The following is a 26,281-nucleotide window of genomic DNA, read 5'->3' on the forward strand; positions in this document are numbered from 1 at the left end:
TTCTGAGAGCTGTCAGCGGGGATGCCAGGCAGCCCGTCCCATGGCTCTATGCTCTCCTGCTGCCCCTCCCCCCATTTGTCTGCAGGGCCACATGGAGGGGGAGGTCTGGGGTCTAGCTACGCACCCCCATCTGCCTATCTGTGCCACAGTCAGCGACGACAAGACCCTGCGCATCTGGGACCTCTCCCCCAGCCACTGCATGCTCGCCGTGCGCAAGCTCCGCAAAGGTAGCCACCCCCAGGATGATTCCCCTGGCATTCTTCTGTGACCCCCTCACCCCGTATGATGTCATCACCCCCCTTCGCTGGGCTGAGTGCAGTTGAATGCTTTTACCCCCGACTTCATTATTAAATGCTTATAAAGCAAACACTGGTAATGAATCACTTCTGTAAATGGGCTTCGGGCTGCATCTGTGTACCGCTCTGCTCAGTGGGGTGATCTATAGTCACTTACTCTCAGGTGTAAATAGGGCCTTGTTAAAGGGACTCTTCCCATCCACGCCTTTCCGAGGGTGACACAGTCAGCATAATATCTGCTCATCAGGAGAGGTGCCAAAAAAAAAGTTTCTCTTTTCTCGTCAGTTTTGTTTTGATTTAGCCAGTTTGATTTAGCAGCTACGTCTGTTGGACCTGATTAAGTCTCATGCACATTGGTTCTGCTGCTGTCTTGTCACAGGCAGGTAGTTAAATTACCAGTAGTCCTGGCTCTAAATGGGTATAATGAGACTATTAAAATTAGAATTGGACTGGGACTAGGGATTGATTGCCCTGGTGCCCAGACTAGCGATGTGGCCTCTCTTCCTCAGGGGGGCGCTGTTGCTGCTTCTCCCCGGATGGCAAAGCCCTGGCAGTGGGTCTCAACGACGGCAGCTTCCTCATCGTCAACTCCGACACTCTGGAGGATATGGTGTCCTTCCACCACCGCAAAGACGTCATCACTGACCTTCGCTTCTCCCCAGGTCTGCCACCCCCCCCCCCCCCCACCCCGCCCGCCTCAGCTCAGGGTCCATCAGGAACCTTCCTCCATTAGAAATCAAAGAGACAGCAGTCTCCGCTGCATTTTTGGCATCCACCCACTGTATGGAGAATAGATTTTGCCTCAGATGACCCAAATTCCACCAAATTCTGCTGAAATCAGGCCAGATAAAACCATTGTCCAGAGATGGGTGGGGATAAGGGGGCAGTTGGTAGGGGAAGAGGTTAAATTTAAACTGAGATGGGAAATGAACAAACATTACATTTAACCCAACTTAAATGTTTGCCATGTTGGGTAGAAGTTATCGACCCATTAACATAAAGGCCCATACTATCAAGCAGTACTGGGACTTTGCCATGACACCCCATAGTGTGGACAAACCTGTATGTACAAACACGCCAGACTGCTTAAATGGTCAGTGTACACTGAGCTTTCCGCAGCCCTCAGAGAGCTGAAGAAGTCAAAATGCTAAAAAAGGCACAAAAGTATAATGTTAGGTCATTTATTTATGGCTGACATCACTGGGGAAGACATGTAGCTAAAAATGGGTATAGAAGCAGTGTGCAGATATAGACACCTAAGTCTTCTGGCGGGTCTTTGCCTTTGCTCTTATCCTGACATAAGCTGCTGTTCAGATTGCACCCCCCCCCCCGTGCTTGCTGAGACGGAACATGCCCGGTCTGTTTTCATAGGGACGGGCAAATACCTTGCGGTGGCTTCGGCAGACAGCTTTGTGGATATTTACAATGTGATGAGCAGCAAACGGGTCGGCGTCTGCAAGGGATCCCTCAACAGCATCACCCACCTGGACTGGGACCAGAGAGGTATGCGCCCCCCACGTCAGAAGTGACTTGACGCTGAAGGTGGGGGGGAACAGGCTCCCCTCACCTGTCGCTATGTCTCACAGGAGTCTGTGAGCCCAGTCAGTGACCCAGGCAGAAATTATTGCTCATTTTTTGAGTGATTAAGTAGGTTAATGTCCTGTGATTGAACATGGTTCGCTGGCCAGTCAACCTGCCTGCCATTGTGTGCTTCCTTCCTCCAGGAAAGCTACTGCAGGTCAACACTGGGGCTAAGGAGCAGCTATTTTTTGAAGCTCCGCGTGGCAAGAGGCAGCTGATTCCCCCGGCGGAGGTAGGCCAGGGAGCTGGGAGGCGCCGTGGACACTGCTGGCCTACTTTCTCTCCCCAGGACCCAGGGACAGAGATGGAAGGGCGATCTGGCATTAACACGTCCCACTTTTTATAAGTGTTCATCATTCTAATTCTGGTGTTTGTTATGGGATGGGGGGGCGGTCTGATGAAATTGGAGCGAATGTATGCCTCACGCACAGTGCCACTCTCCAAGGGGGACTGGCCAATGAAGAGAAGGCGCCGTGAAGCTCCCCTGGTTCCTTGCGTCTCTCTTTGTCTCAGGTGGAAAAGGTAGATTGGTGCACGTGGACCTGTGTGCTGGGACCGTCCTGTGAAGGCATCTGGCCAGTGGTCAGGGAGGTCAGCGATGTGACCGCTGCCTGCCTGAGCAACGAAAGAACGATCCTGGCAACTGGGGATGACCTGGGGTACCTAAAGCTGTTTCGGTATCCTGTCAAGGTGAGGGACTGATTTGCAGAGCAGAACCGGGACTATGGGTCAGCCCACAGGAGAGAGCACTGGGGACAAATTCAGGATTAGTCTCAAAGTCTGGGCTCTACATTTCATTGGGTCACATTTTACATTAACTGCGCCTTCATAATGCATTCATAATGCATCAGTGTGCCTTCATAATGCATTCATAATGCATTCATAGCCAGTTCAGTGCACCTTCATAATACATTTGTAATGTATGTATTACAGCAGCATGTACGTACACCTTAACATCCTATCATGCCTTAACAATTTTAAAATACATTAATAACAACCATTGTATAATAATAACAAACATTATAATCATATAATGTTTGCTATTAATGTATATCAAAGCTGTTAAGGTATGTTAGGATGTTAAGGTATATTTACAAGCTACTTATGAATGTTCTGTAAATGCATACTGAATGCATTATGAGGGTGCACTGAATGTAAAGTGTTACCTTACATTGTGCGTCATACCTAACTCTCGAATACATTTTGTTGAAGGTGTGAAATCCGGCGTGAGCTCGTAGTCCTGTTTTCTTTTCCAGCGTATTTGTGATGGACTTTAAGTTCCCCTGTGTTGTTTAAATACTGATGCTTGCTGAGCATTGCCAGCGGCCGTTCTGGCAGAGCTAGTCAGAGAGCCCCCAGGCTTATGAGGTGAGCCATGATCTCTGGCCGTACCGCTTCCTCAGGGCAAGTACGCGAAATGCAAGCGCTACGTGGCTCACAGCGCCCACGTGACCAACGTGCGGTGGACGAACGACGACGCAATGCTGGTCAGCGTCGGGGGAGGGGACACCAGCCTGATGGTGTGGAGTTATGAGCCCGAGAACCATCGGGAGATGTGGCTAGGCAACAGCGAGGAGTCTGACCTGGAGAGCGAAGACGACGGGGGTGAGTACCGCTCGCGCAAACACACGCCGCGCCAAATCCGTCACAAGCTCCTGTTATACCGACTGGTCGTCTGAAGCGGGTGTAAGGATGCTGGCTGCCTGTCCCTTAAGCAAACTCCTGTTTATTTTGAGAGGAGCACAGCAAGACACCACACCAAGAGCCTACAAACCTTTAATTAGGTAGGTAGGTTTATTTGTCATTTCAGCCATATACACAGTATACAGTGAAACGAAACATTGTTCATCCAGGGCCAAGGTGCAGAAAGAGAGGCCAGAAGAACAGAAACAACACAGGACAACACAAGTACAATATACAGGACAAGACAACATACAGTGCAGTCAACAGTAGTAACCATTGCTGGTCTGAAATGGATACTATGTTCTACTTCCATTGTCTTTCAATAAAAATTTGACCAAAAAACATGGCTGTTCAGCCCAAAATGCATCAGGTAAAGTCTCCTAAAGAAAAATCACAAACCAACAATAAAAGAATACATGCCACTGCTTTCCATACAGGATACGACAGCGATGTGACGAGGGAGAATGAGTGCAACTACACCATCAAGGCCTTATCTACCAACATGCGGCCGATGTCCGGGGTCAAGCCCCACCTGCAGCAGAAGGAGCTGACTGTGGATGAGAGGTAAGCCCCGCCCCATCAGCGCCTGTAATTAGCCAGCCAATGATATTTCACACTCAACCCACTGCCATCATGCTGCCAGCTGTATTTCCTTTAATTAAGACTCCATTGTCACACTTCTTTCGCAGCTTTGTTTTTCAAAATGGTACCTTTCGATGTATCCTCACTTCGATTTCTCATTCTCTTCTTGTGCCCTGTGGCTCCTCTCTTCTACAAATCTCCATGCCGCTCCTTTCGCTTCCGTTTGAAGGCAGGGAGTAGTAAGGTAAGGTGAAATAACACCAGGTCTTTGCCCTTAGCAGAACACTGTATTTTCCTTTAATGGGGGGGGCCATGAAAAGCTTCTCCTGTGTAAGGTGGGCGGTAAATTAGCTACGGCAAGCAGCTTATACGCTGTGATTGTGTTTCAAGCCGAAATAAACAGAAACAAATGCACCGTAATTTGCGAAACGATTGATTACGACTGCAATTGAAGCAAAGTCGAGCCAGACTGCACAGTGTTTGAACTGCCTCCAGCTGTGAGAGGAAATCTGTGATGAGGCCTATGAGAATGGCATTTGTCTTACAGATAAACACAGTATCAAAGGCAGCTAAACTTACAGGACAAGAATTGACCCATGCAGCTGTTTAAACGCCTCCTCCAGAGATTTCGGATATTGTGAGACTTTGGCTGAGCATTTTCAGATGATTTTTAAGCCTCGTATTAGTGATAGTGCTTATATGTTGAATTGGACAGGGTGAAACTCAGGAGTTTAAGGGCTGGTTTATACCTACTGCGGACGCTCCACAGCGCACGGCTGTTGTGACGTAATTTACGCCGCAAAGGTCAGGTGTGACAGCGTGTGTCAGGGCGGTGCACAAGTACCAATCGAAACTTGAAACAAGGCAGACGGCCTCTACTATGATGCAAACTCGCCTTGATCGTTCATTGGTCAGGGCAAAAGTAGCAGGAGGTCAGAAAGGAGATCAGACCAAAGATTGTATATAAACACCTTTTCCACCCTTCCCGTTTCAACCAACCAGTTGGGTACTCTGTGACTGTGACTCTTTATACTCAACTGATTAGTTGAAAAAAAACTTTGATCTGGATATGTACTTTTTGGACCAGAACTTTCCACCTCTGAAATGCCGGTATTTTCAGACTTCCTCGGCCAACCTTTCTTCAAATCCGCTAGCCATGATTGTTTTCAACCTAGGTCAGTTTAGGAGCCATTTACATGATTCCTTGCTACCGGATTAGCAGATGGCTGCAATTTAAAATAAAATACATTTGTAACTCCATATATATGTCCTTGCATACTGTAAGTACAAAATGCACAGTTAGTTTTAATAAAATACTTATTTTTAATATAACATCCATACCACACTTTGGGCTTTGCCCTGTAGCGCCACCCTGGTATCAAAGTTCAAAGTGCGGAACTGCAACAAGTCTGGATATGCAGGAACATGGCTGGTGTGGCACTGCGGTGCGCGTGCTATGGCATGTCTGTGTGCTCGGTGGGAATGAACCAGCCCTGGGTTTCTGGGACAACAGAGACGAAGCACCACTGCCTGGCCGTGTGCCGCTGGCTGAATGCGACGTGCGCTCTGTCCCCTCAGCCATAGCAGTGCTGTGTTGTCGTGTCGCCGTGCCATACAGACAGCGCTCCTGCTCTAACGTTCCCTTTCTCTGTCAACCGCTGCCATGAAGAGGCTCCAGGTAAGATCTTCTCCACTCTCTGACATTCTTTCAGTTGCTGGGAGTTTTAAAAATAGATAAATGTATTGTAAATGTTCTCTGTTACTTTTAGGCTTTGGGAGGACGGGCTGTGGGACAGTATGCTTACATTTGCAGAAATGTGAAACTAAAATCTGTGGTAGTAGGAAGGTGGCTGGAGCTCTTGCTCCAGGTGTGGCTTTGGTCATACTGGGGTTTGGGATAAATCTGAGGCACAGTGGGTGGTGGCTCCTTAGAGCATGATCGATGAAGTGACTGGGTGTTAGGTACTCTGTGGGAAGCAGATTGGTCCCCTGGGAAATATGAATAAATGACTAAAACTACATACAGTGGCTGTTAGGCAATTAAATAAATTATAAGGTCAGTTTTTCTATTCCACTTTCCGACAGGGTGGAACATTAGCAGTTTAGCTACTGTGGATGCAGGGCCTGTGAAGCCAGGAGCATTTGATCTGTCAGTTTAAGCTAAGATGATGAAGTCTTCAAAAGGCCCCCTGCAGCCCTAGTGCAGGATTCCTCGTTTTCAGTCCAGGAGGGCCAGTCTGCAACACAGTTTGCAGATTTCCCTGTGCCTTATTCAGCTCACCAGCTAACTGCCAGGTTTAGGAGATGTGTTTGAGCAGGGAAATTAGGAAACTGTGTTGCAGACTGACCCTCTAGGACTGTAACTGGGGAACCCTGCTCTAGTGAGACTTGATGGTTTTGATAGGCTTCATCTCCCATCCAGAAGGTTCTGAATGGTGACTCCATTGCTCCATCTCTTAGCCAGCTTCTCTGAGCAGCAGTCAGACACACCTATCTCCTCATTGGTTACATCACTGCATTTCGCTGTGCATTGTGGGAAGTCATAAGTTATGAATCATGAGTAGGGTATTTTCCATGGGAAATTTGGACAGTAGGACCGGTATACTAGATACTAAATAAGCAGTCATTGTCTACAGAGCATGAGAGAAATGGTCTGGATGATTGGTTTGTGGGAAGGAGTGGTATGGTTGGGGTGGGGGTGATGTTTGGATGAAAATGTCATATGATAGAGTGTGGGAGGAGGTGCGGCTGGGATTTTGGTGCAGAATGTGGTGTGTTACCCCGGTGTCTCCCGGGATATGGTGGGTGATGGAGGAATAGAGGTCATTCCCACTCCTCTGTTTCAGACCTCCTGTGAGCAGGGCTCTGCCAGCCCCAGAGAAGCTGCAGACTAACAATGTGGGCAAGAAGAAGAGGCCCATCGAGGTGAGGCCTGCCACACCAGAGCTGAGCCAACTTTCATAATAATAATAATAATAATAATATGCTTTTTGTTTATTGTTGGATGTTGTATCCAAAATGCCACATAGCTATCGAAGACCATGATCCACATCTGAAATTGCAAAAATGATTATAGTCACTTTAAAAATAAAAGTGCAGTCACATATAAAATTTCTGAAGTTAAAAATAACGAATGCATCTTTATGTAACTGGGTAATGTATTGATTAGCGAAATGATCTTATCACAAGCCTGCAAAAAGGTCTCGCGTCACAGGATACATCACTAGGTGGATTGTATTAGCTTGTGGAAATGCATTTTAATTGGGTCTGAACTTTATTGACATAATTTGGACAGGGAATTATATCATGTGCTATTCTGGGACCATCCAACCCGCATGGTCCATCTCTCACAGATGGCAACGATGCAGAGGCCCACAATTAATTTGCCCTCAATTAAATCCCGAGGACACTGACTCGTGGCTGCCTCTCCTCCCGCTGTCATCAGCTCCGCCTTGCACGCTTCATCCAACTGCGTGTCGCCCTGTGGCATTCTCTCCCACAAGGACCTAGTGCTGGAGCTGGTGTTCGGTTACCGAGGAAGCGATTGCCGCAACAACGTCCATTACCTGAACGACGGGGCGGACATCATCTATAACACGGCCTCGATCGGCATCGTCCTCAACCTCGCGACAGGTCAGCCCCGCCCCCGCAGAAGGCCTTATGTTTGTATGTAGACATGTTAGAACCTGGATCAGTTTATGAACTTTCTGAATTGTAACACCGAGAGACGAAAGCTGAGAGAGAATTATGGGAGCAACAAGAACCAGGCCACACTCTGGCATGTTTTTCTTTATTTATAAAGTCACATGACCTGTGCTGTATTGTGCAGTCCTGGTACTGTTTATTTTTTATGGCTTTGGTAAAAGCAGCAGCATGTGCTGGAAGTGCTCTCACTCTGAATACCACTGACTTGCTGACAGCCTAGTGATACATATTTATGAGTATCAAAAAACAGAGGAATGTCTGTCGCTGCTGGTTGTAATATTTTTGTACGTTGAAATCAGCTGCATTACATCTGCTTTCTTGCTTGTAGTTTTCCTGAGTGTATATACGGGATATCTGTGCTTGTTCTCAGCCTCCCAGAGTTTTTACGTGGAGCACACTGACGACATCCTGTGCCTAACCATTAACCAGCATCCCAAGTTCCCCAATGTCGTGGCAACTGGCCAAGTAGGTATGTTTGTGAGGGGTTGCCTTTACCTGACGCCGCAGCCAGACCCCCATGCCACTGCGAGTCACCCCAAATCCACAAGAGCATTTGGCCGAACATGCTTGCAGTGTGCAGCTGGGCTCTCATTCCGTCTGTGCTACTGCTTAAGGCCTGCCGGTCCCTGGCCTCAGATCAGACTAATGCTGTGTAACTCCTCTATGGGGCCTAATAACTGACATTCGAACTCTCTGAAGCTTTAATGTCCTTTCAGCATGAAAGGAAAACATTCTTGACGATCGACCTGCCACAGACAACTCACTGCTGTTCTTATTGCTTGCAGGTGATTCTGGTGACATGTCAGGTAAGGGCCCTTTTGGTCATTGAGCCTGAGAGGAATGAGACACTGACACTTGTCAAAGTGAGCCCCAGTGAGCAGAGAGGTCATCCAGTTTGGGTGTGTGTTCACCTATCAGCCTGACTCCTCCCTCCCTGGGCTTCTGCAGTAAATACGGCTCAGCTGGCCCCCATTCTAGCCCCTGCAGATCTTCTGCTGTCCATTACTCCCGACTCGCCCACCCTCCCGCTCTGCCGATCCTCCAGCACAAGCAACGGAGCTGCTTGCAGTTAGCGTAGCGGTAGCATAAACCTCATGTGATCTGTGTCCCGCTGTTGCCATCTAGTGGAGGGGAGGGTTTCAACAGGATCATAATTCATACAAGCTTGCTTAAGATTGCAGTTCTCTTGAGTATCACTCTGGAAGCTGCCGTAGATGGGATTTACGCTGTTAATGGGTGGGATTCATGCTGTTAATCACTATGTCTTTTAATGAACTGAGATCCAAGTGTGTCTCCTGTCTCCTTATCGACGGCATTCCATAATCCCACATGCGGTGGGATTCAGAGCCCTATAATCCTCAGGACCGGCTCTCATCCAGTGCAGAGCACTTGGAGCAGACCCGAGACAAATGACAGTTAATCCTGAAAAATCATTAGGATATTTTTGACCACGTTTTCTAATATCCCACTGAAAGGTTTTTGTAAGTGCAAAGGGTGCACATATGAAATCCAATCACCTCTTTTCATTAACCAGATCGGTCATTGGTAAGTGACTGCAGTGTGACTCCACCCCCACAGCCTCCTCTCCATCCATCCACGTGTGGGATGCCATGAACAAGCAAACCCTGTCAGTGCTGCGCTGCTTCCACTCGCGAGGCGTCTGCTCTGTCAGCTTCAGTGCCACTGGGAAGCTGCTCCTGTCCGTGGGGCTCGATGTCGAGCACACTGTCACCATCTGGAAATGGCAGGAAGGTATTTGCATAGCCCCACCCCTGTAATATAAGCCACACCCATTCAGTGTTTCTTTACTCGGGTCTTAAACAAGCTTTAACCAATCAGGCGCAAGTATAGAAAATGTACTTATTAAACCTTCTAATTCAAATATATTTAGACAGCAACATTTGCTAGATGTTCACATTCAGTTCACATTAAAAATAGATATTGTTAATGCTGCAATATGATAAAACCATTGGGCTGTGTCACGAGGACAAATGTGACAAGTGGAGAAAATGAGGAAAATCGTACTGTCTGAACCATACTGTAAAAGACCTTGTATAATGCAGCACATCATGATAGCCTGGTAGGTAAAGAGACTTTGACCTTTTCCATCCCTCCTTCTGGTCAGGACCACATAGCAAAACCCGTAAGTTTCCTATTCACCAAAGCAAGAAAGTGTGATGCTGTTGTAACACTTTTTCTGCTAATCAGCTTTAGACCTGATTTTCAAACATTCATTTGAATTTGGATAAAAAAGGAATATTTCCAATCATAAAATATTAGCAAGAGTATAAACATTTTCCTTTGAAAATGAAAAATCGCCACAGTATTAAAATCAGACTTATCTAAAGTAAATTACTGGAATGCTCAGAGGCTAAAAGCACAATTAAACAATCCAGTTCTCTGATGCACAATTACTACTTATTATACCATGTACTTCATCAACAACAAAAGGGAAATTCATTAACAGCTGGATAATAACCGAAGCTTTGCTCTAGATCAGTGAAAGAAAGAGAGAAAGAAATGTCTATTAATGACATTTGTACCACCGAGTGATGATGTCAGTGTGCAGGGATACTAAAGAGTGATGATGTCAGTGTGCAGGGATACTAAAGAGTGATGATGTCAGTGTGCAGGGATACTAAAGAGTGATGATGTCAGTGTGCAGGGATACTAAAGAGTGATGATGTCAGTGTGCAGGGATACTAAAGAGTGATGATGTCAGTGTGCAGGGATACCACCATGTAATGATGTCAGTGTGCAGGGATACCACGAGTGATGATGTCAGTGTGCAGGGATACTAAAGAGTGATGATGTCAGTGTGCAGGGATACTAAAGAGTGATGATGTCAGTGTGCAGGGATACCACCATGTAATGATGTCAGTGTGCAGGGATACCACGAGTGATGATGTCAGTGTGCAGGGATACTAAAGAGTGATGATGTCAGTGTGCAGGGATACCACCATGTAATGATGTCAGTGTGCAGGGATACCACCGAGTGATGATGTCAGTGTGCAGGGATACTAAAGAGTGATGATGTCAGTGTGCAGGGATACCACCATGTAATGATGTCAGTGTGCAGGGATACCACGAGTGATGATGTCAGTGTGCAGGGATACTAAAGAGTGATGATGTCAGTGTGCAGGGATACCACCATGTAATGATGTCAGTGTGCAGGGATACCACGAGTGATGATGTCAGTGTGCAGGGATACTAAAGAGTGATGATGTCAGTGTGCAGGGATACCACGAGTGATGATGTCAGTGTGCAGGGATACTAAAGAGTGATGATGTCAGTGTGCAGGGATACCACGAGTGATGATGTCAGTGTGCAGGGATACTAAAGAGTGATGATGTCAGTGTGCAGGGATACCACGAGTGATGATGTCAGTGTGCAGGGATACTAAAGAGTGATGATGTCAGTGTGCAGGGATACTAAAGAGTCATGATGTCAGTGTGCAGGGATACCACCATGTAATGATGTCAGTGTGCAGGGATACCACCGAGTGATGATGTCAGTGTGCAGGGATACTAAAGAGTGATGATGTCAGTGTGCAGGGATACCACCATGTAATGATGTCAGTGTGCAGGGATACTAAAGAGTGATGATGTCAGTGTGCAGGGATACTAAAGAGTGATGATGTCAGCGTGGAGGGATACCATCCTGTGATGATATCAGCGTGGAGGGATACCACCGAGTGATGATGCTGGTGTGGAGGGATACCACTGGGTGATGATATCAATGTGGAAAGATACTACTGAGTGTGAAGGGTGCTTACTATGCTGCTGTTTTCCCTGCCCTCTGTGTTCCAGGTGCCAAAGTGGCCAGCCGGGCAGGACATACCCAGCGCATTTTCGTGGCCGAGTTCCGACCCGACTCGGATACACAGTTTGTGACGGTGGGCATCAAGCACGTGCGCTTTTGGACTCTGGCCGGCTGTGCGCTGCTCAGCAAGAAGGGCGTCCTCAGCTCCTTAGAGGAGGCACGCATGCAGACCATGCTCTCCATGGCCTTTGGCGCTGTAAGTCCTGTACGGCCCTCTCTCCCCACGCCCCCCCCCCCCCCTCACCATACAATCACACCATTGTACATGCTGGAGCCTCCCCAGCCTCTGTTAACTAGAAATTTCCAGCTCAGCTGAGCACTGTGAGCTGTAAATAATAACACAGCATAAAAATGTGTGAAGGACAGTGTCTCTGCAGGATGCCTTTAGCTGATGTGTCTTTGTGTCATTTATTTGATATATTTCAGTGTATATGTCACTCCCCAGTTTTAAGTACCAAATGTAGAGTGACCATTTGGATCATCCTTAGATTTTTAATTCAACCTTCCTTTAAATATGCAAGGTGACTGCAGAATTACGTAGCGTTCATGGTGACTTAGCAATGCTTCCACAACTATATATGTAATTAGGCTGAACAGAAATAGGGTAAGCTAATTAACATAAACCTTTCATCTATAAGGCCGTGAAACAAGTGTCAAATTTCACACAATCTAATCATGCCTTAAAGCAAATAAAGAGGCATCACAGGCAGGCTCTGTCTTCTCCGGGAAGCGTGATCTGCCGGGTGACATCGCCACCTCCCACCCCCCCGCCCCCCCACCTCCCAGAAGCTGTTCGTTCTGCATTGTTCTCCTGCTCTTTCTTAGGTCACTAGATTAGTGCAGGTTTGTTTTCTTTTCAGAATAACTTGACATTTACAGGTACCATAAGTGGGGATGTGTGTGTGTGGAGGGAACACATTCTAGTGCGAATCGTGGCCAAGGCCCACACAGGCCCCGTGTTCACCATGTACACCACGCTGCGGGACGGGCTCATCGTCACGGGCGGCAAGGAGAGGCCGTGAGTACACACCCCCGACCCGCAACCCCCTACTGCCCCAAAGCCACAATCAACTCCAGCTTTAACTCCAGTCACCAAAATCTTACAGCCTTTAAACTGACAGACCAAACATAATCCTCATTTTCTCTAGATTGCTAAGAACATAAGAACATAAGAACATATCCCCTTTGGTTTTCTAAAATAACAGGATATGTAGCAACAGTAATTGTGGTTTGAATGCATGGTGTAGATCCTCTTACATGCCCTCCTCTGTTGTTGAGGTGCTGAGCAGGAGCAATGGGACTGGGGCCAATGTGTGTGTGTGTGTGTGTTTGGTGCCTCCAGGTCAAAGGAGGGGGGCGCTCTGAAGCTGTGGGACCAGGAGCTGAAGCGCTGCCGGGCCTTCCGCCTGGAGACGGGCCAGATCATCGACTGCGTGCGCTCTGTGTGCAGGGGGAAGGTGAGCATGAGCTTTCCTGGGCCTCAGCTACCTTAGGCTTCACCTCCCCTGAACAGCAGCCTGGGCCTCAGCTACCTTAGGCTTCACCTCCCCTAAACAGCAGCCTGGGCCTCAGCTACCTTAGGCTTCACCTCCCCTAAACAGCAGCCTGGGCCTCAGCTACCTTAGGCTTCACCTCCCCTGAACAGCAGCCTGGGCCTCAGCTACCTTAGGCTTCACCTCCCCTGAACAGCAGCCTGGGCCTCAGCTACCTTAGGCTTCACCTCCCCGAAACAGCAGCCTGGGCTTCAGCTGGGCCTCACTCCAGCCGCTCAGCATCACAGCTCTTTGATTAGCTTATGTGGAAACTTGCTTACCTCCACCGAATCAGCCTGGACTGTCACAAACATTACTGGAGAAGAATGGCACGGTTCTTTTTGCTGAGGTTTGCTGGTCCTAGGCCAGGACCACAAAGGGTGTGTGCAGAATTGATTGCGAAATTCCTTCAGCATTTTGTGTGCAGATTCAGATGATTTGTTTGGGCATGAGGATGAGTAATGTGGCTGACAAAGCTTTCATGGCTGCAGGGGAAGATCCTGGTGGGAACTCGCAACGCCGAGATTATCGAAGTCGGGGAGAAGAATGCCGCCTGCAACATCCTGGTGAACGGCCACATGGACGGGCCCGTCTGGGGCTTGGGAACGCACCCCACCCGCGACGTCTTCCTGTCGGCCGCCGAGGACGGCACCGTGCGCCTCTGGGACATCGCCGAAAAGGTCCCTGCTCTAATCAGTGCAGGAGTTTCAGCAGAAGCTGCTGCCCCAGGCTGAACCGTTGTAAATCAGCACTGGATTCACTTGCTGATTCGTGTGAGGCTTGACCTGTGAGAAACTCATTCAACATGCAGCCCATCATATAAAACAAGGAATCGGCAAATGTACTGACAGAGTCATAATGTCAGAATGAGAGTAAAGACCTGGGAACACTCAGCTCTAGATAACAGCTACTTTAGCACAGCAGATGCCTCCAGAGGGGTGTTAGTTTTCATGCCTTGAAGATGAATTATAAACAGGCACATTTTTGCTTGATTAAATACCAGTATATCCCTGTCAATGACATGGTTTCAGTTAATGGATAAATTCATTCGTTTATTTGTGTGGGTTGGGAACTGCCTGCTCCCTCTTCACACGCAGCATATAATAGAGTGTTTTATTAATCACCTGAGAGGCAAGGCTGCCCCAGGAGTGCCACAGCGTGTGCAGGACGCCTCATTGTGTTTTCATGTCCTTTCGCGGAAGCAGAAGATGCTGAACAAGGTGAACCTGGGCCACCCGGCCTGCACCGTCTGCTACAGCCCTGAGGGTGACATGGTGGCCATCGGCATGAAGAACGGCGAGTTTATCATCCTGCTGGTCGCCTCGCTCAAGATCTGGGGCAAGAAGAGGGATCGGCGGTGCACCATCCAGGACATCAGGTCGGAACGCTCTCCCCAGCTCCTCTAGTGCCTTGTTAGTGCATTCTGCAGGGGTCAAAGGTCACACACATGCTAATCATGGTGTTACAAGATGCACTTTCTTCCTATAATGTGATGGGACACTGTGTTAACTGATGCTAAGTGTCAGTCTGCATGACCCCACGTTGTCCACCTGTCCCTCTATAGGTTCAGCCCCAGCTCACGATACCTAGCAGTGGGCTCCAATGAGAATGCGGTGGACTTTTACGACCTGACGCTGGGCCCAGCGCTCAACCGCATCACCAGCTGCAGGGACATTCCCAGCTTCATCTTACACATGGACTTCTCAGCGGACAACTGCTACATTCAGGTGAGGAGCCACACAACTGAGGCACCGTAGGGTTAAGACAAGGCAAGGAAGCAGACAGGGAACGTAAGCGCCTTTCAAAGACAACGCAAGTGTTGTGACTGACTGTGGCCCCTGTACCTTGAACAGTGGGCAGCAATGTAATCACACCACCCTAATTGAGCAACTTTTGAGTCCGTAATGTAATCAAAATGAGAAGATTAGCCGTGTGCCGTCTGCCTTGTGTGAAGCCCCCACACTGTAAGCCGCATTGCCTCCCTGCAGTTGTCCACTGGCACTTACAAACGGCTGGTATATGAAGTGCCTTCAGGAAAGCAAGTCACTGAGCAGACAGTCATTGACAGGATCACCTGGGCCACGTGGACTAGGTAAGCAGGCTTAAGAGGAGCCACAAGCGTGTCAGACACCCCTCCATCCATCCATCCATCCATCCATCCAGCTGTGCTCAGTGAGCCCAGAGCCCTGAGTGTCAGACACTATACAAACTAATGCCTGACTAATGTGATCGCAAACTAGGGGAAGATGTATATACATTTCACCTCTAGTCGAGGAGGTTATTCTTCATAAATACAATGTAATGGAGTCTACTTACTGCTTGAACTCGTGAGACGAGTATTTGCCCAGCTGGCCTTCTGCAGAGGAGCCCTGGCCTGTATCTCAGGAGGAGAGAGCTGCAGTCGGTGTGAGCCCCAAGTGTCTGTAGCGATGAGCGGCCTCTTGCTGTTTGCCCAGTGTCCTAGGGGACGAGGTGCTGGGAATCTGGTCCCGCAATACCGATAAAGCGGACGTAACCTGTGCCTGTGTGTCCCACTCTGGCCTGAACATCGTCACAGGCGATGACTTTGGAATGGTAAAGCTGTTTGACTTTCCATGTCCAGAAAAGTTTGTAAGTATAATCCGTGTTTACGATATGCTGGTTGTGTCTCTGTGTGAATTGTGCACGTTACTCTACTGTAGTGCAACACAATGTTTCATGAATATTTCTGCTTAGTATAATATCAGATAATGCTTCTGCTACTCATAGTATGTCTGAGTTTGATACAAATCATGGATTATATAACAATAGATTATTTAGTAACTAAATCATATTTTAATACAATCCTACAATAAACAGGCATTTATTTATACTAAAAGTCGCCATTTTTTGTTGTCTGCTCCTACCTAATATCTAATGTTCATTGTGTTCTCTATATGGCAATTTTAGCATGACTTCCAGTTTACAAATATTTTATATGCAGTTTTTGTTTTTTAATAGTTGCTGTGAGAATAAAAATAACATTTGTATGTCAGTATTTAAACATTTGAACTGTCCTTTTAACCTAGTCACTTGTACTGTAGGCAAATTGCTTCCAGCATAATCATTGCATGCCTTTCTCTACTGTTAGCTGATGAAATCTGGCACAGACACCCCCCTCCTATAAAATTGCATATTCTGCTCCTTTCCATCCTGACAGATATTACTGGGTTCGGTTCTATGAGCAAACTGTCTCCTGTGTCTCTGCAGGCCAAACACAAGCGTTTTCTGGGCCACTCTGCCCACCTGACAAACGTCCGCTTTACGAGCGGAGACCACTATGTGATCAGCGCAGGCGGCGATGACAGAAGGTAAACCCATTACTCTTCCACCGTCACAGCTCTCCACAGCCTCTTGCCGGTCAGCGGCACAAATGAGGGTCACAGATGGTAGCTCTGGGCTCTAGTCCAACCACATAAAGGATTCAGAAATGAATCTGAATGTTAGCATTTGCATACATCCCCTCTGTCCTTGGGTGTGACATAATTAAACTGGAGGTGACATACATGCATTGTTGTGACATTACATTAAGCATGGCAATATCTCTTATCCCATCTGTCTCTTTCGTAGCCTGTTTGTCTGGAAGTGTATTCATACCCCCCACTAGGGGGCACCCTGGGGGCACTGCCACCATAGTTTTGGGGGCCGCATGGAAAATCCAGCATGGCTAAGGAATGTAAAGAACCCAAGAAGAGACGCCTGCATGTTACAGAGACAGCAAACCAGGCAGCTAGCAGATCAGAGGGGGCTGGAGCAAGTCAGCATGCGGTATGCTGTTTGTCACACCGCCCCCGAAAGTACTGTCCACAACAACCTCACTTCTGGGTAATCCATAGTACAGTGCGCAAAGGTTTCAAATCACAGGAAAGACCGCAAAACACTTGGATGCACCACAGAGATTCCGTCGGCAACTTTTCCGCTCTTCCCGCTGTTTCGTATACTCCTGTTTTTGAGTGTGGGTTTTTAGAGGCACAAATGTCCCAGATGGTCCACGTCTGTATAAATAATGAAGAAAATGCCATTTTTAATGATATGCATAGAAAACATAATTAGCCTTAAACTCTACCTGTTGTGTGTACAGCTACAGCTGGTGTGGATCTTTGGCTTGAGGTTTACCTTCAGTATTTTTTGTTAACTTTGAGAGTTCAGATGGGTTTTTTTTTTTTCTTTTTTTTTTTTTTTTTGCTGTCGTTCAAATCAAATCTCCCGTGGCCTTCTTCCTGAATGTACCATCCGAGTTCTCTTCTGGATGTCAGCATGCCAAAGCAAACTATGCACTAGTATAAGCGACCCGGTCACTGTGGCGCCACCGACGGTTTGTTGGCGTAGACATGCGTTTGCCGGTGGAAGCTGAAACGCCATGAAGACGCGTGATCCTGCAGAACTGACATGCAGCAGTTAACCCTCGCCGATGTGTGTGCGGAGATGGCGTGCGTGTGCGTGGGCACGCTCCGCCTACGCCTGCATGGCTTAACGACAGACAATCCCTCTCAAACCAAAAGCCCTGGAAAAGTCAAAGTAAACGGAAAAAAATGGAGGGCATTTTCAATGCACTGTTGCTTTTCTTCAGATTATTATTTTGTGTGCTGCTAAAAGAGATTTTTCTAAGGTCATATCCTCATTTTGAAATAATGTGTTGTACTGTAGCCATTTTTTTTTACCAAATTGTTTATTTCTCAATCACAGCTCAGTTCAATAAGAATGTTTTGGGAACAGACACATCAATCAAAAAAGTGCAAAAATATTTTTTTTCTTAGTATACATTTATTTTGTATATATGCTGAAATGTGTTTAGTGCATATATAAATTTTCCTGATATCAATGTAAATATCATTTGTAACATTCTTTTGTATTTTTTTGTGAAATGTTTCCTAAATTCAAATTTAATTAAAAATTTTTTAGAAGACATCATCTAATACTTTGATGCGTTTTTATTGAGGGGACGAGGTGTCATGTTTAAGATTTTTTTTTATGTAGTCGTTTGAATATTTCATGCAGCCATTTGAATTAAGAATGAGACCAAAAAATGGTGCCTTCATAAAACATTCATTTGTGCCGTGCTGGCCTTTTCATGGACGTGGTGGCTTACTACAGAAATGTCATACATAACGTTATGGCACCACCATTGATGCTTCTGCCTGCCTGATGACAGGTCAGCCATCACAGCCGTTTAAGCGGAGGGGGAAACCTGAGATGCGCTGCTGTCCTGAGGCCCGGTGGCACCGGTGCTGTTGCATGCTGGAGGCTTTCAGCCTGCATGAAAAATGAAAAGTTCAACACAAAACAATACTGGGAATTAGCTGTAATCTATTCTAGAGCAGGGCTACAGCTCTGGCTCCATCAAGTCTGATGACTTCACCTCACATCACTATCTTCATGCTTTGGTCTGAGCTCACAGAATACTTCCTCCCTCTAAATGTCATTGGGAATAACCTGCATACTCACAGTAATTAGAAATGAGATGCTTCATGTACCTCACATACTAATGCAGATTGTTAAACAAGGAGCGGTTTTGATCTTTTAAATTACTTTTGGTATGCGAGTCGGTGCTGCAATTTCCCACATTCCCATGCAGTTTGCTCTTATTGCCCATAATTCTCCATTAACGTCACAGATTAATGGTGGCCACTAATTGCAAAATGGAGGGTATTAAATTACTTTTTAACTACTCTATTTTGATTGTTTTTCACTGGGGACATGGGGCCAGGGTTTTTGTGCAGTACTTTAACCTTCAAAATCTATTGGTGACTCCTTATCTGTTTCTCAGGGTAAAAAAAATGGCTTTTCGCAATAAAAATGCTTGCTATAGTATGATAACGGGAAACCCTGCTTTACCATCGTTTGACAGGTGATTAGATTAAATGTGCAAGGCTGAAATTCCTTACATACAACTCAGGGATCATGCTATAAATTCAATAATGCAAAAACAGTGCAATGACTAGAAAAAGGATTAAGATACAATTACGGAAGCTATGAAAAGCCAGAAAAAGGCTGGAGAAAATGTGAAATATTAGTTCTTTGGAGAAATACACCACAGGATTTCTTTAAATATTTATTGTACTTTCAGAAAAAAATACAACATATTTACATACAGACAAGCAGTACATGCAAACTCTGAATATTTAACATTGATCTATCCAAACCATTTCCAAACATAAGTAATGAAATGATGTCCCCCTTTCTCTCATAAAGTGGAGATACTACTGTACCAGTAAAAAAAACACACAAATTCCAAAACTTTCAAATACAGTGTATTTATATGCTTAATTAAAAACAATCTACTCAAAATAGATTCAGGTTAAATGTCTGCTCAACTTCCCATCTTTGCTTTTGCATTATTATACTAAAATGGATACCTGCGCTGAAAGTAACAGCGCCGACAGCTCCTGCATTTAAATCGACTGGCAAAAAAAGCCAGTCCTTTGAGACTCAATGGTCCTCTACTGATTACACCATTAGTTGAGATCTCGGGCAGCAAGTGATTTTAATCATAATCTTTAGTGCAACTGAAGCAGTAGATTGGCTCTGTAAGTATTTATACTATTACATAATAGGCCTTTTTATATATTGTTCTACCAAAAGCCACACGTTGGGGATCTCTACTAATCTTCTGCTGGCAAAGTCCTCACAGCTTAACTGAGAATGAGCTCCCACAGGAACAGCCATGCTCTGCCTGCGGGTTGCGGAGAACCTGGAAGGAGGAGCGTATCAGCTCCTCGCTAAAGTCCACCATGGAGCCCTTAACAAACTCCAGACTCTGCTCATCCACTATGATGCCCACACCACCCTGCTCAAACAGCCTACAGAGGGAAAGAGGGGAGAATGAGCATCAGTGATGTGTGCTGAATTACTGTCTCGCCATTCAGTGGAATTCATAGTAAATCACCGGAAATGATCACCGAAGCCTAGCTGTGTTCATGGTGAGAGGTAAGGTGGTCAAACAAGAAGGAACAGATGACAAATGTACCTGTCCTCTTCATTCCTCGTGCTGTCAATGGAGAACTTGTACTGGAAGCCAGAGCACCCTCCCCCCTCTACCCGAATTCTCAGGTACTCCCCCTTGTCCATGATTTCTTGCAGTCTCTGAAACAGGCGGATCAGTATGAGTATTTATATTTTAAATTTGTCATATTTCATTAATCTGACAAATCTGCAAATCGTTTGGCATAACGCGAGTCTGTTGGTTATTAACAAAGGATAAACCTGTTTATTTAATAGGATTAGGTCGCTGGAGCTTGCAAAATGAAAAAAAAAACAATAGAATTTTAAAGGATCCTTAGAATTTGAAAACAAAACCAGTGAATATCGCAATTACTTTCAAATGAAACACAAACATTTGTTCAGTGTCTTTAAGCCTAACTGTTTCAGTATAACATTATGAAATGCACTGTGTGATTTCCTCCACCTTCACACACGATTCACTGAGGGAGACTTTATAGTCAGCCAGCTTGGGGTCGCTCGGCTTCTCCTCTTTTGAAGAGCTGTTCCAGCGGCGGTTCCCAGCAGAAACCAAATACAGGTTAACCGGTGGTGCTCGGAAGAGGACAGGATGCCTAGCACCGCGAAGCGTCTGAGAAGACGTCCTGGCGAAATGAAAACAAAATACGGAGATTAAAACATGCAACAGATTCAGTTCTTTTTGCTACATCAGTAAAACAGCTAACTCGTTTCATTCTGCACATAACATATGAATGTACTCCCAAGATTGCTCGAATTGGTGCAAATAACCTTTTACGAAATAAATTTAAAGATGAGATTTACAGAATTAGCCTGCATTCCGACTGAGCCAAGAACATATTACTTTACTCAGCAAGTTATATAAGAAGCTTGCAATTCGCTAATCATCGATCTGGTGTCGGTTCTGCATGCCTTTCCTCTTAATTGTCCCAAACACTTAAATACGTGATAACGAATAACTGTAACATGAATTCCAAATGTGCTGATAGCATCTTGGCTACCCAATGAGTTCGTCATCATTTTCCTCTACAGCAACAACAAAATTAAGTTTATCGGGTTGATACGGAGTGTCTTCCACTCAGCTACGTTATTCATCCACCCTTTATAAACCCTGATTTATTTACCTTCCAAGACTCCGGGCTGTAACTCTTACTACATTGAACATAGTTCCCCAAACTAATGACATCCTCCATAACCTTCTAAGCCTGGTTTGGCCATAAGAGAAACGCGATTGGCTAGCTCTCCTGTCGCTGAAGTTAGACGTCATGAAAGCGATGTTTACGAGGACCCAGGAAGTCTAATTGCTTTTACATGATTGGCTCGTTTGCTGGATGACGGAGGGCCCAATGATAAATGCTGGCCAGCGCGAGCTCCTGACAAGGAAATAATACAGCCACTGGGTAAGAGTGAAGTGGGGTTGAGGTCTCCGGATTGGCAGGTTAGTACTAACAAATAGCTTTAAAAGTGTTAATGAGCGTTTAAGGGGTCATTAGTAGTAGTTTTAGGTTTCTTATTGTTTTTTTACATTTTGACATTTTCTAACGGTGCGTGTTTTGTAATACCCTCATGGAACGAAGGTGGGGGAAAAGTGAAGTTAGTCATTGATCATGTGACTGGGTTATCTGCTGAGTCTCGCTTGGTCAGGTGATAGTGCATTTTATTTTCTGCTATTCCGTATGCCTGAAACAGTGTTTCACAAAGTGAATGTAATATTTCTTTCAGCGTGTGCATAAGCAATGGAATTTCGTGCTTTGTTTATCTCTTTCTCATTCTTCGCTGTCACTTGTACCGAGCCTGTGAAGTTCATTGACTGTGGTACGTATCCACATGATTTTCTCTTCTTCATTATCATGGTGAAATCACAGATCGAGAGTTGCTTTCATGTTAATTTATGTTGCTGTTTCCTGTACCTGTGATGTGTAATTCATTAACAATAAGGCACTTGTTTTGGCTGCTGAGATTCATTTGGCACGCGCAGTTGTTTATAAATGAGTTAAAAGTTTCATAATTTCAGGGATGAATGTCACTTCTGCCAGACTCCCGTTAGCATTACTTTGAAACTTTTTTTAAAATGTCCTTCTTAACAAGTGTACGGGGAAAAAATAAAGTTGTATTGGTATTTAAGTGGCATTACTTTTCCATTTAGGTTCTGTGGTAGGGAAGGTGACTGCGGTTGATATAACCCCATGCCCAAAGCAGCCTTGTGAGCTTCGCAAAGGACAGTCATATTCTGTCAATGTGACCTTCAGTAGTGGTACGTCACTGCATGACTATAACTAAAACTGATAACCAGCTGCAAAGCTCCAGTTGCCTGAATTTTGTCCCTTTTAATCCACTAAAGATGTTGCTAGCCAGACAAGCAAAGCAGTGGTCCATGGGATAGTAGCTGGTATTCCGATCCCCTTCCCCATACCCATTGAAGATGGATGCAAGTCTGGAATTGTCTGTCCTATTCAGAAGGAGACAAGTTACAACTACGTTAATGAGCTCCCAGTCAAACCCGAATACCCTTCAGTGAGTATTATGGAAACTTAATACTTCCTCTTTTGTTCCAAGGTGGCGTCTTTCACCACAATGTATTGTATTCCTTTGTAACTGATGTTAAAATTTACCTTTTAACTACTATTTGATTGCCTCATACTGGCTTTTACTTCAGTCTTGAGTAATGTGACCTTTTTTCTTTTCCTCCCATCCTAATTATCTCAAGATTAAACTGGTTGTGGAGTGGGAGCTGAGAGATGATTCCAGCAAGGATCTGTTTTGCATTAAATTCCCAGTGCAGATAACAAGTTAAGAACAATTTCTACTGGATGGAAGTAACCTGAAGATCAAGCTCTTAATATTTTATTTCTGCTTGAGAATGATTTTAATCAAATATTTTAACTTGCTAGGGATCAATGGAGGAACTGGGCCTTGTACATAATGCACAAATGGCCAATTTGTACTTTTTGTTTAGTTTGGGCCAGTTCTGCATTCTGTTTGTTTTATATCAGATGCTCACCTTGCAACTTTTTTGTAATTTTGAAATGTTTTTTAATGCATATCTAATAAAGATTTCTTTTAAAACATTATGTGTTTAATGCAGCTATGTTCCTGCAAAAGTGGATTTTTTTTTCTGGTATAAACGTGACAAAACCTTGCCAAATGCATTCATCAGTTGCAGAAATGTCATTTTTATTTAAAATAGTTTGACATGAAAAGTCTTGAACTGACACTTTTTTTTTTTTAGTAAAAGCAGAAGCATATCATGAAAGTAAAATTAATCGGTGGCTAAGCTTTTCATGCCTGTGTCATGTTATAAAGGATGAAGTTCAATTCTAAAAATGTCCTTTTTGAAAAGACATATATCGTAGCTCAGCAGCAAACTTCAAGAGCAAAGTCACTCACTTGACAGTGAACTTCAAACATGACCATGGCGGGACAGCAAAAATCGGTGTAGCAGTAATGCATGTTTTGTTACGAGTGAATCGTAGAAAACAAAGGTACAGAATGATTATCAAATATACAAATGTTAACTGTCTTTGTGCCATTTGAGGACAATTGTTTGAAGTATTCAACTTCAAAGCAGTTACACAGCAAATTGATACAAATGTAAGTTGGAGGAAAAACAACATAACTGCTGAGGATAACTTTTTTCCACAATGGCTGTCTTTATGACGATCCTTTCCTCCACTAGAAAAAGTCTAAAAATCAAAATACATCAATGCTTCAGAAAACATATACTGTAGCAACAAGTGGTTTTGTGTTGTCTCTTGTGTGCTTTGTCCACTGAGAGCTCTTATGCAACAGACATAATTTGCCTGACGCTAGCATTATTTTAACTGTTCACAAATAATGCAATAAAATGTTGGGCAAAAATGGAAGGTAGCACTAAAATACAAGTGATTCACAACTGCAAATAATTCTCAATATCTAGAATTTGAAGCACAACTAGTACTTAGAACTAAAATGACAAAATAAACATTAGAAATGTACATTTTCCCCCAAGCCTTTCCATTCAGGTCACCAGGTGAAGACACAACATTGCACTCTCTGATGGTTTTTGTACAATAAAACAAAAAATCTAAGGAATATTTAGATGGAAACAACTAAAACATGTTAGCGAAGGGCTGGGACTTGCTACACAGTCGTGATGCATATTTAAGGCAATTGTAAAACTATACAAAGTTATACTTGGAAAACAATCAAAATAATTAGGTAACACTCCCAGTAGCCCATCTCTTTGGTCAGTTTACGCTGAAAAACCTCACCAAGAAAAAAAGTTTTCCAAGTTAACTTAAGTATCAGCTGATGCAGACCAATGCCAAGCACTTAGACAGAGGGCACAATAGTTTTTGACCATTTAAAAAAAGTATTTTAGTGCAATCTATGATCCATAGACAATAACAAGCATCGAGGGTTGCTGTTTGGGGTACTTGTTCCTATATTAGATGTAAGATTTCTTGAAGCCTTTAAAGATGTGCAACAAACAGCATAGCGTCATCATGCTTTGAATATCAGGGCCATTTGTATGCCATTTAAAGTTGACAGCTGCATATCGGAAGTTGCCAATAATACAGGACACATGCACAAGAAGAATGTGTGTATATGATGTTATTCTTGAAATCAGGCTTCCAGGTTAACAGACAGGTCCCTACATCAACAACAACCCTCGTTTCATTTATTGGTCTTTGTGCGACAGGTGCACTATTGTCCATTTTGTTTCAGCCTTTCCAGCCTCTGCAGCAGAGCGTTTCCGAAAGCCTCCCTATAACCGGGGCTCAGGGAGTCCAGCAGCGAATAAACAGTCTCATGATACTGGGAGCTCAAATTCTCATTCACCTGGTCAAACTGGTAGCCAACTACCTGCAACGACAGAAAGTACAGATTAGATTCAGTTGACGATCTGACACAGAGAAACTTTAAGACGACGCGTCATTTCTGTTCCCTACCCGGAGTCCCGCTTCGGAGAGCTCAAGGCAGTAACGATTCCCTTCTCTCGTCTTCACATTTATGTATGCCACATCCAATGTATTATTCAGCATCTGGGAGACATACATTTCTGCCACGGCAAACAGGACATCGTTGACCACCGCTTCGGCCTCCAGCCTCATGTCTTTCACGTCTCCAACACAGTCCTCAATCGAGTCTATTGTTGGATCGCCCTGGTTACAGTCTACTTCCATTCTCTAAAACAGCAGACGAAATTCAGAACAGTTTTCGAAACGGTTTCTAATGTGACAGACATCATCATCACCATATGATCAGAAGTGCTGTAGTACCTCGCCTCCTATATACTCCGCATTGGGAGTACAGAGAATCTGACTGCGCGTTACAGCGAAGTAAAGTATGGCAATGAAGCCACCAACACACATCGAGAAGGATCGGACCGTTATGTGAAACCAAATTATTAACCAGGTAGACGTTAATGTGCGAGGCAGGAAGCTGGCGACGACACCCACTGCTCATTGCTCATAAAGGTTTTATCAAAATAACCTCGCACCAGGCCTGTTAAATGTAGAGATAATTACGTATATGTCCATTGCGTTATGATAACGGCAAACAACACAACACAAAATCTGATTTTTCTGTTTCTGCTACTCACCTCCTCCGCAGATAAATCAACACCACACATCCGGCTCATGCCGGGGAATAATGTCATTCCAGCGCGACAGGTTTCTCGCCTCCTGACGTAGTCTGAAATACTCTGATGCGCGGATCTAGGAGTAATTAATATTCACGCTTAGTCTCAGTACTACGCGAATAGTTAAAACGGGTGGCAAGTCAGTAGATAGATCACAGATTACGTCCATCAACTGAAACATTAAAACGTTCTTGTACTTCCAATTCACGTAACCTGTATTATTACATTGCTTCTTGCATCATTACGCAGTTTGTTGTAGTTCCTGTAGCTCAGAGAAAGGAGTCTATTAACAAAATGATTACGATATTATGGAGATACTGTGAGTTGTGTATCAATAACTCAGAAAAGCATACGGACATATGTAAAAGTAAGGCTGTACATCATGAATGTTATATTGTGCCGCTAAATATGTAGCATAGTAAAGTTCGATATGACCGAACAAAATATTCCTCATCAAGTAGCGACGAATCAGATGCGCAGAA

At 44.9% G+C, this 26,281-nt stretch overlaps 4 protein-coding genes across 5 annotated transcripts in view; 2 read left to right on the forward strand and 2 right to left on the reverse strand.

The window, feature by feature from the left end:
- eml5 (EMAP like 5) overlaps nt 1-18,135 on the forward strand; it is a 53,881-nt gene extending 35,746 nt beyond the window's left edge. The window contains exons 21-44 of one of the 2 annotated variants that reach the window (XM_023828454.2): nt 86-227; nt 806-958; nt 1,668-1,799; nt 2,021-2,109; nt 2,391-2,567; nt 3,281-3,482; nt 3,998-4,124; nt 4,372-4,386; nt 5,812-5,820; nt 6,989-7,067; nt 7,646-7,775; nt 8,218-8,316; nt 8,633-8,653; nt 9,426-9,599; nt 11,657-11,865; nt 12,530-12,687; nt 13,012-13,126; nt 13,693-13,881; nt 14,407-14,579; nt 14,766-14,928; nt 15,190-15,293; nt 15,658-15,811; nt 16,430-16,530; nt 16,790-18,135. In XM_023828454.2, the coding sequence (XP_023684222.2) occupies nt 86-227; nt 806-958; nt 1,668-1,799; nt 2,021-2,109; nt 2,391-2,567; nt 3,281-3,482; nt 3,998-4,124; nt 4,372-4,386; nt 5,812-5,820; nt 6,989-7,067; nt 7,646-7,775; nt 8,218-8,316; nt 8,633-8,653; nt 9,426-9,599; nt 11,657-11,865; nt 12,530-12,687; nt 13,012-13,126; nt 13,693-13,881; nt 14,407-14,579; nt 14,766-14,928; nt 15,190-15,293; nt 15,658-15,811; nt 16,430-16,530; nt 16,790-16,826 (2,952 nt within the window). In that variant the 3' untranslated portion in view covers nt 16,827-18,135. Of the gene's footprint in view, nt 1-85; nt 228-805; nt 959-1,667; nt 1,800-2,020; nt 2,110-2,390; nt 2,568-3,280; nt 3,483-3,997; nt 4,125-4,371; nt 4,387-5,720; nt 7,068-7,645; nt 7,776-8,217; nt 8,317-8,632; nt 8,654-9,425; nt 9,600-11,656; nt 11,866-12,529; nt 12,688-13,011; nt 13,127-13,692; nt 13,882-14,406; nt 14,580-14,765; nt 14,929-15,189; nt 15,294-15,657; nt 15,812-16,429; nt 16,531-16,789 lie in introns of those variants that run through there. The other variant, XR_011982576.1, reaches the window with a different exon arrangement.
- Nucleotides 18,136-19,258: 1,123 nt separating this feature from the next.
- isca2 (iron-sulfur cluster assembly 2) lies at nt 19,259-21,451 on the reverse strand. The gene is made up of 4 exons (XM_023828273.2): nt 21,301-21,451; nt 20,625-20,802; nt 20,187-20,302; nt 19,259-20,019 (listed from the first exon to the last, which is right to left on the reverse strand). The coding sequence occupies exons 1-4, from the start codon at nt 21,441-21,443 to the stop codon at nt 19,845-19,847; spliced, it is 612 nt and encodes a 203-aa protein (XP_023684041.2). The 5' UTR covers nt 21,444-21,451; the 3' UTR covers nt 19,259-19,844.
- A 39-nt stretch (nt 21,452-21,490) lies between these two features.
- On the forward strand, nt 21,491-23,244 carry LOC111852474 (NPC intracellular cholesterol transporter 2). The gene is made up of 5 exons (XM_023828452.2): nt 21,491-21,614; nt 21,899-21,991; nt 22,323-22,430; nt 22,518-22,690; nt 22,884-23,244. Exons 2-5 carry the CDS (start codon nt 21,913-21,915, stop codon nt 22,968-22,970), a joined length of 447 nt encoding a protein of 148 aa, XP_023684220.1. The 5' UTR covers nt 21,491-21,614; nt 21,899-21,912; the 3' UTR covers nt 22,971-23,244.
- Nucleotides 23,245-23,329: 85 nt separating this feature from the next.
- Nucleotides 23,330-26,243, reverse strand: gskip (gsk3b interacting protein). Its single transcript, XM_023828451.2, has 4 exons — nt 26,025-26,243; nt 25,761-25,875; nt 25,108-25,344; nt 23,330-25,021 (listed from the first exon to the last, which is right to left on the reverse strand). The coding sequence occupies exons 1-4, from the start codon at nt 26,039-26,041 to the stop codon at nt 24,863-24,865; spliced, it is 528 nt and encodes a 175-aa protein (XP_023684219.1). The 5' UTR covers nt 26,042-26,243; the 3' UTR covers nt 23,330-24,862.
- Nucleotides 26,244-26,281: the final 38 nt, after the last annotated feature.

Source organism: Paramormyrops kingsleyae, chromosome 14 (assembly GCF_048594095.1).
Source record: "Paramormyrops kingsleyae isolate MSU_618 chromosome 14, PKINGS_0.4, whole genome shotgun sequence".
Taxonomy (NCBI): domain Eukaryota; kingdom Metazoa; phylum Chordata; class Actinopteri; order Osteoglossiformes; family Mormyridae; genus Paramormyrops; species Paramormyrops kingsleyae.